The 15,071-nt window shown below is 37.1% G+C and overlaps 3 protein-coding genes across 4 annotated transcripts in view; 2 read left to right on the top strand and 1 right to left on the bottom strand.

Annotated features, from left to right (window-relative positions):
* LOC108949310 overlaps nt 1-1,642 on the top strand; it is a 6,661-nt gene extending 5,019 nt beyond the window's left edge. The window contains exons 9-12 of the mRNA XM_026833656.1: nt 216-419; nt 1,171-1,327; nt 1,408-1,558; nt 1,638-1,642. Of these exons, the coding sequence (XP_026689457.1) occupies nt 216-419; nt 1,171-1,327; nt 1,408-1,558; nt 1,638-1,642 (517 nt within the window). The remainder of the gene's footprint in view (nt 1-215; nt 420-1,170; nt 1,328-1,407; nt 1,559-1,637) is intronic.
* LOC100176012 lies at nt 162-9,571 on the top strand. 2 transcript variants are annotated; one of them, XM_026833692.1, is made up of 16 exons: nt 162-419; nt 1,171-1,327; nt 1,408-1,558; nt 1,654-2,144; nt 2,218-2,411; nt 2,604-2,801; nt 3,236-3,435; nt 3,753-4,241; nt 4,534-4,715; nt 5,407-5,743; nt 5,822-6,096; nt 6,921-7,070; nt 7,215-7,673; nt 7,738-8,335; nt 8,408-8,502; nt 8,579-9,571. In XM_026833692.1, exons 4-16 carry the CDS (start codon nt 1,731-1,733, stop codon nt 9,461-9,463), a joined length of 4,476 nt encoding a protein of 1,491 aa, XP_026689493.1. In that variant the 5' UTR covers nt 162-419; nt 1,171-1,327; nt 1,408-1,558; nt 1,654-1,730; the 3' UTR covers nt 9,464-9,571. The 2 variants fall into 2 exon arrangements, with proteins under 2 accessions (XP_026689493.1, XP_026689494.1); XM_026833693.1 differs by having other exon boundaries at nt 1,171-1,558.
* A 1,028-nt stretch (nt 9,572-10,599) lies between these two features.
* Nucleotides 10,600-15,071, bottom strand: part of LOC100186219 (MAM and LDL-receptor class A domain-containing protein 2) — a 13,037-nt gene continuing 8,565 nt past the window's right edge. Inside the window, exons 4-10 of the mRNA XM_018811356.2 lie at nt 14,182-14,293; nt 13,924-14,030; nt 13,539-13,627; nt 12,340-12,445; nt 12,105-12,252; nt 11,883-11,966; nt 10,600-11,613 (exon numbers count right to left, since the gene is read on the bottom strand). Coding sequence (XP_018666901.1) covers nt 11,487-11,613; nt 11,883-11,966; nt 12,105-12,252; nt 12,340-12,445; nt 13,539-13,627; nt 13,924-14,030; nt 14,182-14,293 — 773 coding nt within the window. The 3' untranslated portion in view covers nt 10,600-11,486. The remainder of the gene's footprint in view (nt 11,614-11,882; nt 11,967-12,104; nt 12,253-12,339; nt 12,446-13,538; nt 13,628-13,923; nt 14,031-14,181; nt 14,294-15,071) is intronic.

Below are 15,071 nucleotides of genomic sequence, written 5' to 3'. Positions count from 1 at the left end.
TAGCATGTGGTAACATAATCACCATTAAAACATTTTTTAAATTCGGCAAATCCGTTGCCTTTTTATGCTTACAAGAATTTCTCTGCACATTATAATAATGATTATTAATTTGCATCAAATAATTTAACTAAAGATTGTTCAAGTTTTTTTGTACAGCAAGCTGTTTAGGTGTAATATTCTTCTAAACTTATCTTTTCAGGCTTATTGAGCGTCAGCGAATACGAACGTGCAATCGAAACTTTGACATATGACAACACTGCAGAAGAACCTACTGCTCAGTTCAGGGGTTTAAATGTTGAAGTTCACGACGCGACATCGTCTGCCAACGTCCCAATATATTTCACTGTACAAAACGTTAACGATTCCCCATTTTTCGGTTCGAAGCCACCGGTACTTACTATAGAAGAAGACAGCTCTCTGTGAGTGTAACAGATTTCACATAAATGAACTGTCTAAAACTAACCGCTCCATTGTTTCGTCCACTCATAATTCAACACCATAAATGCACATGCTGGTTTTATATGCGAGAAAGATAGTGTGTTGGAAATAACCATGGCCAATCAATAGATTATTGAGTAGGCCTTGAAATAGCTATGAGAATTTAAAGAGGCATACGCCTAAACAAAACAGACAAGTTTCAAAATAATGAAACTGCTTCTAAAAATTTCGCGTAAAAAACGACAGCAGTAAAACAAATTTGGTCTTAGCAAAAGTGTCATTAAACTTTTACCATTTCCAGTTGTTAAAACTATACTAAAGAAAATTAAAAAAACGGGTTTAGTTTAACGAATGCGTATTTTTCGAGAAGCTATATACCAGATTACAAGGTTTTAGTTACATATATGTCAGGTTAAACTAAGCACTTTTTCAAACGTAATATTAGCCCGAACGACTTGTGTTTTTAAAAAAAAAAATATTACAAAAATATTACAGCAGACACCAGTGAGACATATTACTGAGTCGGCATATAAGTAGCCTTTGAATTTGCGATTTTGATTCCCCGTTTTCAGAGGTTGTTACCTTTTATGAAACTTTAGATTTTATTTCAGCATTTTTATCAATACACAAATTTTGGTTTTCGTTGGTATGTCCGCTAAACGCAGAGCTTATTTAATATATGATTGTTCATAGCTTTGTTTAAAACTTTAGAGGCCAATTGTTTATTCCCAGGTACGCGCCAATCAGCTCGACAGCCATTAACATCTTGGGAAACTCAATTACCGATAACGACTTCAATTCAGAGCTTGCTATTGGTATATTGGGCGCAGATAATACAAATGGTTTGTGGAGCTACCCTGGCCCGACTCACACACTTGTTACAGTAGAGGTAAATAATCTCGATGCTAATTATAAAATTGAAATAATGCAACTTTTTCTTCGCATTTTTTGAATCGTTTGTTGTTGTAGGACGGAGTGCGTGATGATTCAGGGAACATTCTACGCAACACATCTCTTAGCAAAACTTGTGTGGTGCTGAATGAACAGTATCTTAGTTATACACCAAATTCCAATTATGTTGGGAATACGACCATTACGGTTGTTGCATGGGACAAAACAGGTAACATTATAGTGCATGTATTTTGCAACTATTTTAGTATTATTCTAAATATGAATTAACTACTTTCCATAACCTAAAGTTTAATTTTTAAATAGGAACCACTTCATCTTTTTTGAACGGGGACTTTGTTAACGTGACTTGGACTGCACCTGGTGACGCGTTCAGTCCAGACATGGCCACTGTTACTGTGATGATAACTCCAGTGAATGACGCACCTCACGTGGCACTGACGTCATCTCAGCTAATGTTTCAGCTTACAACTGTGGCGGAAGATTCGGATGGAGGCAGCGGAATACGGGTTAGCAAACTCACCGAGGCGTGTGATGATGTCGACATGGCTTACGACGCTACTATTTTGAACTTGGGAATCGCTGTTACTTCATTTGACAACAGTGGTACATGGCAACGCACTTCTGATAATGGTACAACGTGGACAGATATATCTAGCGTTTCTGTGCTACTTGGTTCAAATGGAGACGCGGAGAGTGATGGTATTCGGTTAATCCCGAATGCAAACTTTAACGGTGAAGCTTCATTTACTTACAGATGCTGGGATTTCACAAGTGGAACTAACGGAAACGAAGGGGTGAGTGCAATAACAAAACACCGATGTATATACAGAAGTTAAAAACTTTACGAACATTGATTCCATGCTACAGGTCGATGCTTCATATATTGGACCTACAGGTGCATTCAGTCAACAGCAAGTAACTGGGATAGTGGAAGTAAGCAACACGAACGACTCGCCATATTTCGAATCTGGCATTTCATCTTTGGAGCTCCCTGTTTACTCTGCATCCGCATTAAATAATCTGGGTATCACAGTAAAGGATCTCGTGAAAGACGTATACAGGTTTGCTGTATAGCAGCTTTAAGAAATATTGATACCCACTAAGAACCTTTGAAGTGTCGAAGTCTTTGTATTGCCTAATTTCGGCGTAATTTTACACGTATATATATAACGGCAAAGTCTTCTATATTGTCAAATTTTAACGTGGGAACAATTCGTATTTAGCCATTAATAGACTACATTATTATTTTGCAGAGATATCGATCCCACGACAAATCTTGGCGTTGCCGTAATAAACACAGATAGCAGCTTGGGTGAATTCGAATACACGTGCAGTGTTACATCACCGAATGAGTGGTTTTCATTTTATAGTTCGTATGGGGCGGGTCAAACAAGTCCTGAACCTGTGTCGACATCTCTTGCGACAGTATTGTCTTCTACTTGCAGAATACGGTATGAGTATAAACCTATTTAAAAATACTACGTGTGCTGATGCGTCATGTCTATTATACTTTACCAGTGTTATTTTGTTTTTCGTGTACAGCTTAATTTTCATAATCGTCATTTCCTACAAAACTATATTTGCCAGCTCAGTTTGTTTTAATTGGCTTGACCCTTACATATTTTAGTATGTTTGTAAAACATGTTATTTCAAACAAAAGCACCATAGTGTCGTGGGGAAATATGGGAAACCGTTAGCACATTTATCCTATGCTTCTGGGTCGTATTTTTTAACAAATATACCAACGCTTTTTTACAGTACCGGAGCTAAGGCTATATAATTGTGTAAAAAATCTTTGCTTACAACCAAAAAAAAACGAGAAAATAGAATGAATGTCCTGTCTTACCCCGCACCCTACTAAACGCTGGCTTGGTTTATTAAACAGGTTTCTCCCTGATACAACTTTCGCCTCGACTTCCCATCCACGTATCGATATTCTACCATGGGATGGTAGTGATGGGTTGAGCGGTGGCAGTTTTCGAGTGAACGCTGCATATGTTGCTAACGGTCCTTTTGGGTCATCCTTTGTATCTGTCGTTGCGACGATGGTAGCAAACAGTTTTCCTTCTCTAAGTGGCAGTCAAGGTGCGATACGCATGTATACCTTAATATAGCACTGTGAATGTGTGGTAAGATTTAGCACCTAAATCCCATATAACGCCTTTTAAGGCCGCGAGAATGCGTTTATTTATTATTTTGACTATTCTTTGTTTAATACCAAATAGGCTGAGAAAAAGGAAAAAATCCTCCAAAAAGTAACATTAAGTAGCTAGTAGAGGCTGGTGCGAGGTGTATGAAACATAACACCCGTGCTATAACAAATTTCGTTTTCTGGCCACCCTGGGATAAAATTACATTCATTTCTCCGATGTCCCGCCACGCCGATACATTATTATTTTTAGGTGAAGTTCAGTTCTACGAAGAGGGTAACCCGGTTTCGTTGTTTCCTGATGTCCTCATATGGAATATGACGTCATCAAGAGGCGCTACAGCCATTGTGTCCTTGCATAATATCTTCGATACCGGGTACGAAAGAATTGTTATTGGCTCAAGTGCTGGTTACGCAAGCTTATCCGAACTTACGTCATCAACTGGATTGTCAGCGACATGGAACATAGATTATACTGAAGTAAAATTTGCCGGTAACATCAGCAAAGGATTTTACGAAAAAGCTTTACGTAGTGTAGGCTACCAACATTTATCACAAAACCCAACTACCAATGTTCGTCCGACCGATTCACGACGAGTAGAAGTGGTGGTGACTGATATTTCGGGCGTTAGTTCGCCGGTGTTCAGTCGTGACATTAAGGTGACATCAGTAAACAATGCACCCATAGTGTCGACTTCGCATGAAGCAACTTCCACCTGGACTGTGGTGGACTTCCGAAGAGGTAGTTGCAAGGCGTGTTTGGCATTTTTGATTTATCCTGGCGTGGCTTGAAAAGGCGTATATATTTTAGGGCAATTGCTTCACGGCCACTGTAATTTTGTCTTATATACGATTTAAACTGATTTTAAATTTCTGACGAGTAATATAGTACGGGAAATAATTTATAATCTCAATTAAACCCAATTTGCATAACCGTTGAAAGCATCATCATGAATTATAGGATTTAGGTGCCAACAATAATTCAATCTTTCTCCACGGTACTATAGTGTTATATTAATGCACCAACATTACAGGAAGTGATCCGGTTACTTTGTTTTCTGCCGTGAACTTTACATTCTCAGATCCAGATGACACCTCACTCAACTCGGTCGTATTATCTATTAACCCAGTATACGACGGATCAAACGAGATGCTATATATCCCATCTTCTTTTGAGCGAATGTTTTACGTCAACGATTCATACTATTACATAAAGGCTAGTACCGATTTGCTAAAATATGTTAAAAGTCTTTTTTCAGATACCCTAACATGCTGTAAAGTGGGATAAGCCGGGACTTTTTAAATTATCTTTTACGGGTGCTCACAAGTATAGTAGAGAGGGAGGTAGGAGATGGGACACTTTGTCAGACAAGACTTTTTTTATTTTACTATTTTGGGACCCCCTTTAATGATAATCATAAAATTAACACTACAGACTTCTTTGACAGCATTATCACGACTATATATAGCGCCTGCCAAAGCCGGTTGCTGTTGTTAAATATTTAAAAAATACGTCAAATAGAAACATTATTTTTTTGAAAAGGCAAAAAATGCTCGCTGAATAATAGTAAAGCCAATAGATGTTTGTAGTTTGTGAGTGTAACCGAGTAAACTAGTTTCATGGCATTATAAATAAACACTTGAATATTTCGTATGGTTTAATTTTGTCTCATGAAACTAGTTTTAGGTTTGGGAAAAAACTGAGATAATTGAGTTTGGAAACATTTGGAAATACATCATGCGCTAAAGATTCCGTCTTATCCCACTCTACTATGTATTAACATTTCTTTATACATTATACTTTTCTTTGTAAGTATTTACCGAGCATTTCTAGACGTTTTTTTGTGTAGTTATGTTTCTCCCTTATTCAATGAAACGTCGCTAACCTACATTGTCCTAATGCACAGGTACTGACAACATCATCGGAATACAATGTAACAAGTGGAGTTTTAAAATATTCCATTACGAACCGTGATGCAAACTTTCAAGATTACAGCGCAGCTATGCGTAAGATCACATACAGCAACACAGCTGATCCACCCGACTTTCGACATCGTGAAGTCCATATGTTCGGAACCGATCATTCTAATGCTGTCACACTTACAACCACGATTAGTATTAACATGTTGGAAGCTGATGGTTCCACTGTGATTGACTTACCGATAGGAAATCTTCCAGGCTCGCCCGCTATTCAGCAGGTTGTAGCCTATCCTGCAGTTATTCCTTCAATCCAAAGGACTACAGGTTATATATATGAATGTTTTAAACATGTCAGTAGCATTAATCCCATTAATTTATTTACCTTAAGTCTTGTTCACACAGTGCAACAACACACCGACGCGAAGTTTTCTAGTGGAGATAGGATCCAAATAGTTTTTGACCGGGATACCAACATGCCGCCGTTCGGATATTACGACACAACAGACCCAGTCGCTTCAGGTGGTAAAACGTTAACAAAGCATGAGATTCTAGAGATTTTCTCTTTCACCAACCCCCTTGTTGTTGCTTCGATCGACGGCTACACTGGCAGATGGCTGACTGCGAGGATATTCGAAATAACAGTTGTAAGAGAAGGCTATCCCCAGCTACCTGTGCAGGTGAACTCCTTTAAAGTAAAAAAAAATTAAGAAAACTAAATACCGGTAAGAAATAATGTTGCATGGTCTGACCTGTATAATTGCCAAGCATCGGCACGCATCACTGGGACAAACCAACGAAAAAAAGTGTATTAATGGAAATTCTAAAATGTGATTTAAAGGTATCACCCAAATTTCAACAATAGAACGTCTTAAAACCTTAAATTCAATCGCTAAGGTAAAATGAAATTTGTCCGTGCAACAAGGCATGGAATTTCCCTTGGGAAAAACATTATAAAAGTCAGTCGTTCGTGTTGAAAACTAAGTTTTAAAGGTGCCGACTCGGCATAATCTTGTAAGTGGCTTGGTTACCCCAGCGGTGTTTTTATGCAATTTTATATGAGCTATTTCCTGCTTTGAACTTTTGTGGTGACTTCATATCACCTTCGAGCATCTCTATTCATATAAACAAAAACTGTGGTATGCCCTTTTAACATTTGCACTGCAAGGTTTAAAGAATCATACTTTTAGACTACATTGCAAATTTGTTTCATGTTAAGCACATAACATTCACATATATCCTAATAATGTGTTAAACAATTATTAACGGTCTTTGGGGGTCGTGAGGATGCGTAATTGTAACACATAACAAAAAATATAACTCCTTCCATAGCTATAAATGTCTTTTAGATATTATGTTTTAAATAATTAAACGTGTTTAAATAGGTTTTGGATATTCTGTTTTAAATATTTGAATATGTTTTAGATATTATATGTTTTAGATAATTAAATGTCTTTTGGGTAGGTTTTAGATATTATGTTTTAAATATTTAATTATGTTTTAGATAGGAAACTGGGCAGCCACACCAAAGCAAAGCACAATCTGTGACAACGTCTCTTTCACGGCACGTAGATATTGCATCCGCGACATCACAGGATTGTCAAAGCCGAGTGCTGCCGCTTCACCACCATTAGAAGGGAATTGGGGACTAAATGTACGTAAACATAAAGAAACTTGACCGGCGGATTGTTTTAATTACTACTAACTAATTTACCCAAAAATCAATCTAATATATAGTGTTCCATAAAAACTGGCAAGTGTGCAGTTGCTTTTCACTAAAGTCGTTGTGCACTTGCAGGTACCCAATGTCACTGATGTGGTTTTGCAAAACTCCACACTACAAGCAGGTGTTGAATATGTTACTGATGGTACTACAGGTCACGTTAGCTTGCGACCGGCAATGAGCAAATCTCAGCTTGACCAACTATGCTCCGTTTTTTTCTCTGATATTTTGAAATCAGACATTGCTAACGAGCTTCCTGGTTTGACGGCTGTTGTTTCACAATGTCAGAATAACTACGTTGCTCGTTGGGACCTGTCGCTTGATAAAACAGACCAAGTGCCGACTGAGACACAATTTACTCTGACTTTTCACACATCAGTAACATATTATACGGTGCATCAAGTGATAAGTTATCTCACAACAAGGTACAGCAAATCCGTTGTGATCGACGTGGTATCACAGGACACCGGTGTCGGCAGAACTGCCCTTGAGGGCTACCGCGCGGCTGAGCGTTTAAGTACAAACGTTTATGTGGTGAGTAACTTTTTTCCCGTCATAGCATTCGCGTATAATTAACTTATAAAATATTTTTATCCAGGAACAAAACGATAACTTGACACCTGCTCTGCTATCAGCTGTGATTGCGCACCCAAATACATCTAAAGTTGATGACATCAGCATTCAAATTGGTGACGTCATAACATTGCAGTTTGACAAAGCAACGAATAAACCTAACGTGTCAACGAAAGCAGAAATAGACACTGTCTTCAGTTTTAATAAGTACATGACGTATGTCGGTAACTGGATTTCTGATTCCACTCTGACGATAACGATTACGTCATTCAACGATACTGTGACGTCACTTACTGGTTCATTTAGACTGAACCAACTAGCTGATGGTACAACTGTGACAGATGCTTCTAATGTAAATTGCGTCGGATTATCGGTGTGCGGACATAACAATGTTTCTGTTGGTATTTGCGACACCACTACTACATCATGTAGAGCGCATGGTAGCTTCACTCTATCTCACACTACACAACCGAATGACGCACCCGTTATTCAAGTTGGAGGCATCGATTGGTGGTGGTTGTTGCTGGTCGGCTTGCTTCTCTTGTTTTGCACCATCATCATAATCTTTTTGCTCAGGAAGCGTAAAAAGAAGCACAGAGAAGACAAGGATAAAGAAACATACGGTAATAATTTAATTAGGCGGATTTAAAAATCTCAAAACATTTCACGCCTAACTAAACGAAATACTTGCACAGATGAATATCAATCTATTCCTACCTCAACAACTACCCGAACTATCACACCGGATATCCTTGCTTGGACAAACCAAGACATGCTCAATAGAAACAACGTAAGTGTGGATACCGGAAGCTTTCGTGTTTTACACTGTGACTTTATGTATTTTTAAACTCATATATATTTTCTAGTTTACAAGCAACAAGTATAGAAGAAAGTCAAATACCACCAATTCACCTTTCAATGGTAGAGTCGCACCTTCCCCTATTTATTCGGTGTCTTCAATAACTCTCTCCCGTGATGTCAGACATGGAAACGCCAATGTCTCGTCATTCGCAGAAGTTAACACACCGGAGTATGAACGTAAGGTTCGTTTTGCTAACGACGATGTAGCCGGTTCAAAACTTGTGTCAGAATCAGCACTTCAAATTACTGGTAGGCCAGATTTGTTAGAGAGTTCCGTAGCAAGCACCTATCGCAGCAATGAACAAAACGTCATGGAAATATTGAGTCACGTCGTTTTTGAACGGCCAGTTAACGAGAGCCACAATACAGAAAAACAACCGCGCGATGGCTGCAGCGATAACCCAGAAGAAAATGTGATTACCGATGATTCTTTTCAAAATGTCCGGCCTGTTTTGCAGGAGCTATCCACAGTAAACAATGGGACGAAGTTGCATTCGAAACCACTAGGTACTCCAACTAACGTTCAACAAAGATCGGCTTCTCTGCTGTCAGGGTTATCGAATACCCAAGATTCAAGTTCCAGCTCGAGGCGAACCGTTTCATGCACAGATGCTTCGACATCTTATGTTCCATCCTTTGCTCCCAGCATCAGTTCGACTTCTAGAAGTAATTCAAAGTCGGCGACCTTCTCCGACCCTTCAAGTGAGACATCGCATAGCAGTAGCAGACAGCATAGTCATCGTGCTTCGATTTCCGGCTTGCCGATGACGTGGTACGTTGCTTGTGGCAACGAAGATTCTTCGACAAACATAATAGCAGCCGCACAGTTAAGACGGTCTATGAGCAACACAAAAGAAGGAAATGAAAAAGCGGAGGTGATATGGGAATGAAAAACGAACGTTCGTGTAGTAGCGAGTGTTTATACCTCATTAAAGTTCTTTTTTTGTGTATTTCATTATTGGTTGATAAAACAAAAAAACGACTCGCTCAAGAATTAAGTAAACATTTTTTTTCGCAAATTATAAGTTATAATATAGTAGGATGGGGGAAGATGGGACACCTTTTTATTCTATTTTCTCGTACATTTTGGTAGTAAACAAAGAACATTTAAAGAATTATAAAACCTTGTCCTCGCGACTTTCATAGACCATTGGTATTTGTTTAAAACACAACCGGGATATTTATATATTTTGTGCTAAAGGTGTCCCATCTTCTCCCACCCCTCTATATTGCTAAACCGCGGTTTACGGGTTCACATTACCATTTCACTAATTTTGCTACAATCCAGACCTCCGAAACAATTAGCTTGTGCTCGTTTTACAAACCAGCAGGCCTGTTGCAACATGCACATATTATATTTATATTTTTTATCTAGTGTGTGCAGTATTACTACATATACAAATGAAATATACGTTTTTCATGTTTTGACCATCAACATATTTATGTTGATTCAATCATTCACTACTTACATTTAGTTGCTGGACGCCACTTATGTGGAAATATGTGTACATTATTTTAGTATTTTCCTTATACAGACGCTGCAATATTTCATATGCGAGAAATTTATGATCGTAACTTATTGTGTTTAACGCAGGAATATACAACAAGTTCAAATGTTCCGAAGTTTTAATAAATCATCTTTGGTGTTACAAAGTATTTTATTAGGAAAACGAGTTACTTTGGTTTAAAAGAAAAGATTTTTGACCGACAGCATAAATGACTCGGATTCGTGACTTCAAAGCGGCACTATACTTATAATTGTTTTCACATGTTAGCCAAGCCTTGCTTTATTACGTGCAAACGATATTGTCATGGTTGCTACTTCTTTCAACGCCCGAACGACCTGATCTTAAGTTCATTTAAAGCAATATCTGATAAGGTTGCAGTATATAAGCCCGCCAACCAACTTCAGGCTAAGATAAAATCACCGAACTTGGTGGCAGCGATTGGGTTCATAAACAAAAATTAGCTACACATATTTAGTTGACAACTTCCCTCTACTTTCGATGTTCATACAACAACGAAATAAATTGTAACAGTTTATTATGCGCTGGAATTTACATTTCCACAGTTTGTCGTCAAAACGAACTAATGATAGTTTGCAACATGATTTGGATGTGCGGTATAATTTGTATTTCCCCAACAAATATTAATGTAAATTGGGTCGACTTATTTACTATTTCGTCATAGCTCAGACGAGGTATGTGCTTGTGCAGGTTCTGAGTAACAACACACCATTTTTTATTTTATACAAGATTTATTTTTAAAAAATCATGATTCAATTTACAATTATTATTGCACCCTGATTAAATTTATAGATATATATTATAGGTTGGGGGAAGACGGGAAACCTTTAGCACAGAATATCCAAATATCCTGATCGTGAATTAAACAATTAACAACAGTTTATGGGAGTCGTGAGAATACGGTTCTATAATTGTTTGAATATTCTTTCTTTACTACCAAATGGTAAGAGAAAATAGAATGAAAAGGTGTCCCATCCTCTCTCACCCTACTATATTTACCTCGTGTTGCACAATTAAGCTATATAAATATTTCAAGGCAATATTCTACAGCATGCTTTATCCTATCTTACTGATTATTTGTAACACTTGTTTTAAATCTTGGACGAAATTTTTGAAGGATGGTAATTTCAGAACCGAGTCGAACTTGACATCCGGCTGAACCGTTAATAAGCATGTTGTATGAAATGTAGTTAAATATCACTTTCTCTAGACTCGTTGCTGGGCAAAGTAGCAATTGAGGTCACGTCTGTATTTACTGATATACGGTGCTTAGAAATTAAAATATTCGGAAACACAAGAGGATCTAATTTTGTGCCGAACTTTGATTATATACATACAAATTTAAAGAATTGACAAATAGCAGAATAAAAGTAATGACACAAATTTGTTATGATTTTGGAACCACATTGCCACCTCTACATACTGATCTATTACGAGAATATACCACTTCATTGCAACAACCGCTGAACATCGAGATATAAGGTACACTTCCACAACAACCTTGCATTCGGGGCCTAGGAAACAAACATCTTAAAGATAATTAAGAATTGTTATATAGAGACTTTAATTCACTGCGTATTGTAGGTACTTCAGGCCAAAAGTAATTTGTCAATTAAGTTACATCGTCTGGTATTTTACCGTCACTTGTTAATTATAATGAATGGTTAGACATAATTACGCGCATTGAAGTTGACAGTATGTACCATCGTCTACACGTGTCTTGCTTTCGTCATACCGTAAATTACGATTTTTTACCGTAGTAAAATAAACACAGCTTACTCACCAAATCACGGTATCCCCACAACAAACTTGGTGTTGAGGTCTATAAACGTTGGTGCCGCAACACGATGTGTCTCTACCGCCATTTCTAGAAACAACATTATGTCATAGTCAAATATTGCATTTTAAACTTGAATGAAGTCAGAATTAATTGATAAAATTCGGCAAAGGACGAGTGTTTCTTAAGGACTCTTGCAAACAAATATTGTAATCTATTACTGCGTACTTAATTAAACCCCGACAACACTTTTGGTTTTGCTTGTTGTAATATTGCGACCCACAACGTTCGTAATCAGGATGAGATTCCATCCACGAACGAGTAGTTGTTGTGCCTGGTGTGGCGGTTATCGTGTGTCTAAAAAGCGTCGTAGTTCCTGCAAAAGTAACAAAATGACACTCAGCCACGTGTGTAATGCGGTTTAATGTTTAGACGTCATGTACATGCCAAAGATAATCTTTACCTGCCGGAGGAACCCAAGTACTTTGACATTCACCCACAGATAAACTGATATCATCAACAGCAATATCGCTCTTGTAAGAATAACCTCTCACTGCGCGGAACTCAAACTGAGTAAAAAAACAAACGATTTTAATTGGTATTATAGAAATAGCAAAAATTGTGACCATCACAACGTCCCTTTATATTTTATATTGTCAGGTGGGGAAAGATGGGACCTTTAGTACATAATATACGAATATCCTGATCGTGTTTTAAACAATTGACAACGGTCTCAGGGAGTAGAGAGGATACGGTTTTTAAAAAAGCAAAACATATCGTTTCAAAGTTATAAAGTTTTCAGAGCAAAAAACTAGCACAAATTTTTTCCGTTTCTTCAACATTGTAGTTTTGTAAATTTGATTAACAAACTTTTAACCGTATGCTTTTAATTAAACAATGCATACCTCAGAGATATAGTTCAAATATAGTATACCGATTTAATAACATGATATAATGTGGAAAAAACTCAATCACTTGCACTTTTTTTATGAGAGGGAGAGATTTTATAAGAAATGGCGTGTACAAAACATAATGTAGCAATACCTAATTTCTTTGTAGTAAAAATGTAAACTTGATTAATATTTATAATCAATTTTCTGTGTTCCAACATTACCTATTATTGTACAAACAGTTCCAAATTTTCATACAATAACACAGTGAAGGTAACACGATAAAAACTATGACAGTGTAGCGCAAGGAAAATATTGTTTAAACCTTAACTTTTAAAACGTATAATATTTTTCGTGATATTTACGTGTATGTATAACAATGAAATCATTTATTAATCAAAATTTACACGGGTTTTAAACTGTCTTCGAATTGGTAAAATCAAACCTGTTGTGCGAATCGCTAAATAAGTCCCCGTGTGTTTTATAGTTTTTAAGTTTCTATAATATAATTTTTTTTATAGTTTTTAATATTTAGTCAATTGATAAACATATGATAGTAGTAATTCATAGCATCACCTAAAAATCTTCAGATATTTTAATTTAACATATAATTGGCAATATTCCCGTAAGTGTCCTGTTTTCCCCACTGATATAGTATACTATATTTATCAATTAATTCTGACACCCTATATAGGGTGAGGTAAGACGCGACTGCATAAATACTTTTGTTTTGAAGAGTTGTTAATTACCTCTAGAGAGCTAATGTACTCACGTAAACAGGTTTAGTATATCCAAACGAGGTTGGGGAACGAATTGTGACAGATTTCTCAATCCAATCTGTGTCGTTTCTGCTTTGAGATCCTATATATACATATTTATTATTTTATAGAAATAGTTATAAACCATAGCACGACAAGTTATCAACGACATGCTATAAATAGAACACTATATTTTTTCACGTTACTATGTTGAATAAATAAGTTCGAGATCTAAGCGCCACAGGAAAGTCCCCAGAAATTTCGTCTCGGTGAAACTACATTTTGTGCGATGGTGTGAGATAATTGCTATACTCGCTTTGAGATAATGAATGTACTACACGGCTCCGCACTTAAGTGGAATTATAAAACTTTACGTCAGTTACGAAATTAACTGCAAACCTGCTGCTGCCGAGATTAGGAAAACGGTGGCGGGTGCGTTGCCAATTTTCTTTGGCGGGCTCCAATATACTTTCAAAGTGCCGACTCCAACGCCCAACATATGGTACCTGGATTGGAGAAATCGTTTTTATCAATTTTCGATACCTAAGAAATATTTTGTGTGGAGAATCGTTTAGTTATATTCGTAAAAGCTGCCTCGTTAAGTGATAACCATCATCCCGTTGGAGGAATGTTTAGGTTTATTGATCAAACGCTCACCAAAATCGTAGGCAATACTTTGGCTCGCTGTTCATAAGCACATATGGTGTTCTAAACCACGCCCTAGCGCCGAAAGAAGACCCGGAGGCTTCAAGGTACGCATAATGACCATCTAAAAATAAAACGAAGGGTTAATGATAAATATTCAATATCCATCTTATCATATAAATCTGATAAGCCTCTTAACTTTTTTCTTTGCTTGTCGAGGTTTTGATGCCCTGGTCCGGGATAGCCATAAAGAAGAATACAATATCCTTGCGTTTTAACCCACATAAAAACATTCGTGTCATTAAAAGGTTATGCCCTTGATACTCACGTGTTGTGTTATGGGAATATCGATACTGCGGTAGGTTTACGGCGCAAGAATTCATAGTGAAAACCCAAATTGATTACTGGGCTTAATATCTTACAAAACAACGGATGTATTCGAATGCAGAAAGAACATGATGAGTGCTTGTATGTGTTTACAACATTCTTTACTCGTCTAATATGTTTACTCGTCACATTACTCTACATAAGCGATGAAAGTAAATCTCCTGCTTCGCGGCCGCCAAAGGATTAAATCCTCATGCCCAAAATAAGTCAAATGTATACAGAATAAATGTCATGACCTGCTGTACCCGCTTTGTTAATAAGATTTTCCCGCTATTTCGGCCAAAACAGCATCACGATTATTTGATTGATAACATTCTCAAAAAAATCATTTATTCACAATACGGGTATAAAAACGAGTATATGTGTACAGTGTTGTAACAAGGGATAACGAACTATTGCAAAATGCAAACTCGTATCAAATAACTGACAATGTCATCATTTAAGTATATATACGTGATTTTCACAGTGCGTACTATTCGCGGAATTTATCGCCTACTATATACTCTTAATATAAT

The sequence above is a fragment of the Ciona intestinalis genome, chromosome 3, assembly GCF_000224145.3.
Source record: "Ciona intestinalis chromosome 3, KH, whole genome shotgun sequence".
Lineage (NCBI taxonomy): Eukaryota > Metazoa > Chordata > Ascidiacea > Phlebobranchia > Cionidae > Ciona > Ciona intestinalis.
This window is presented reverse-complemented; position numbering and strand designations above follow the sequence as displayed.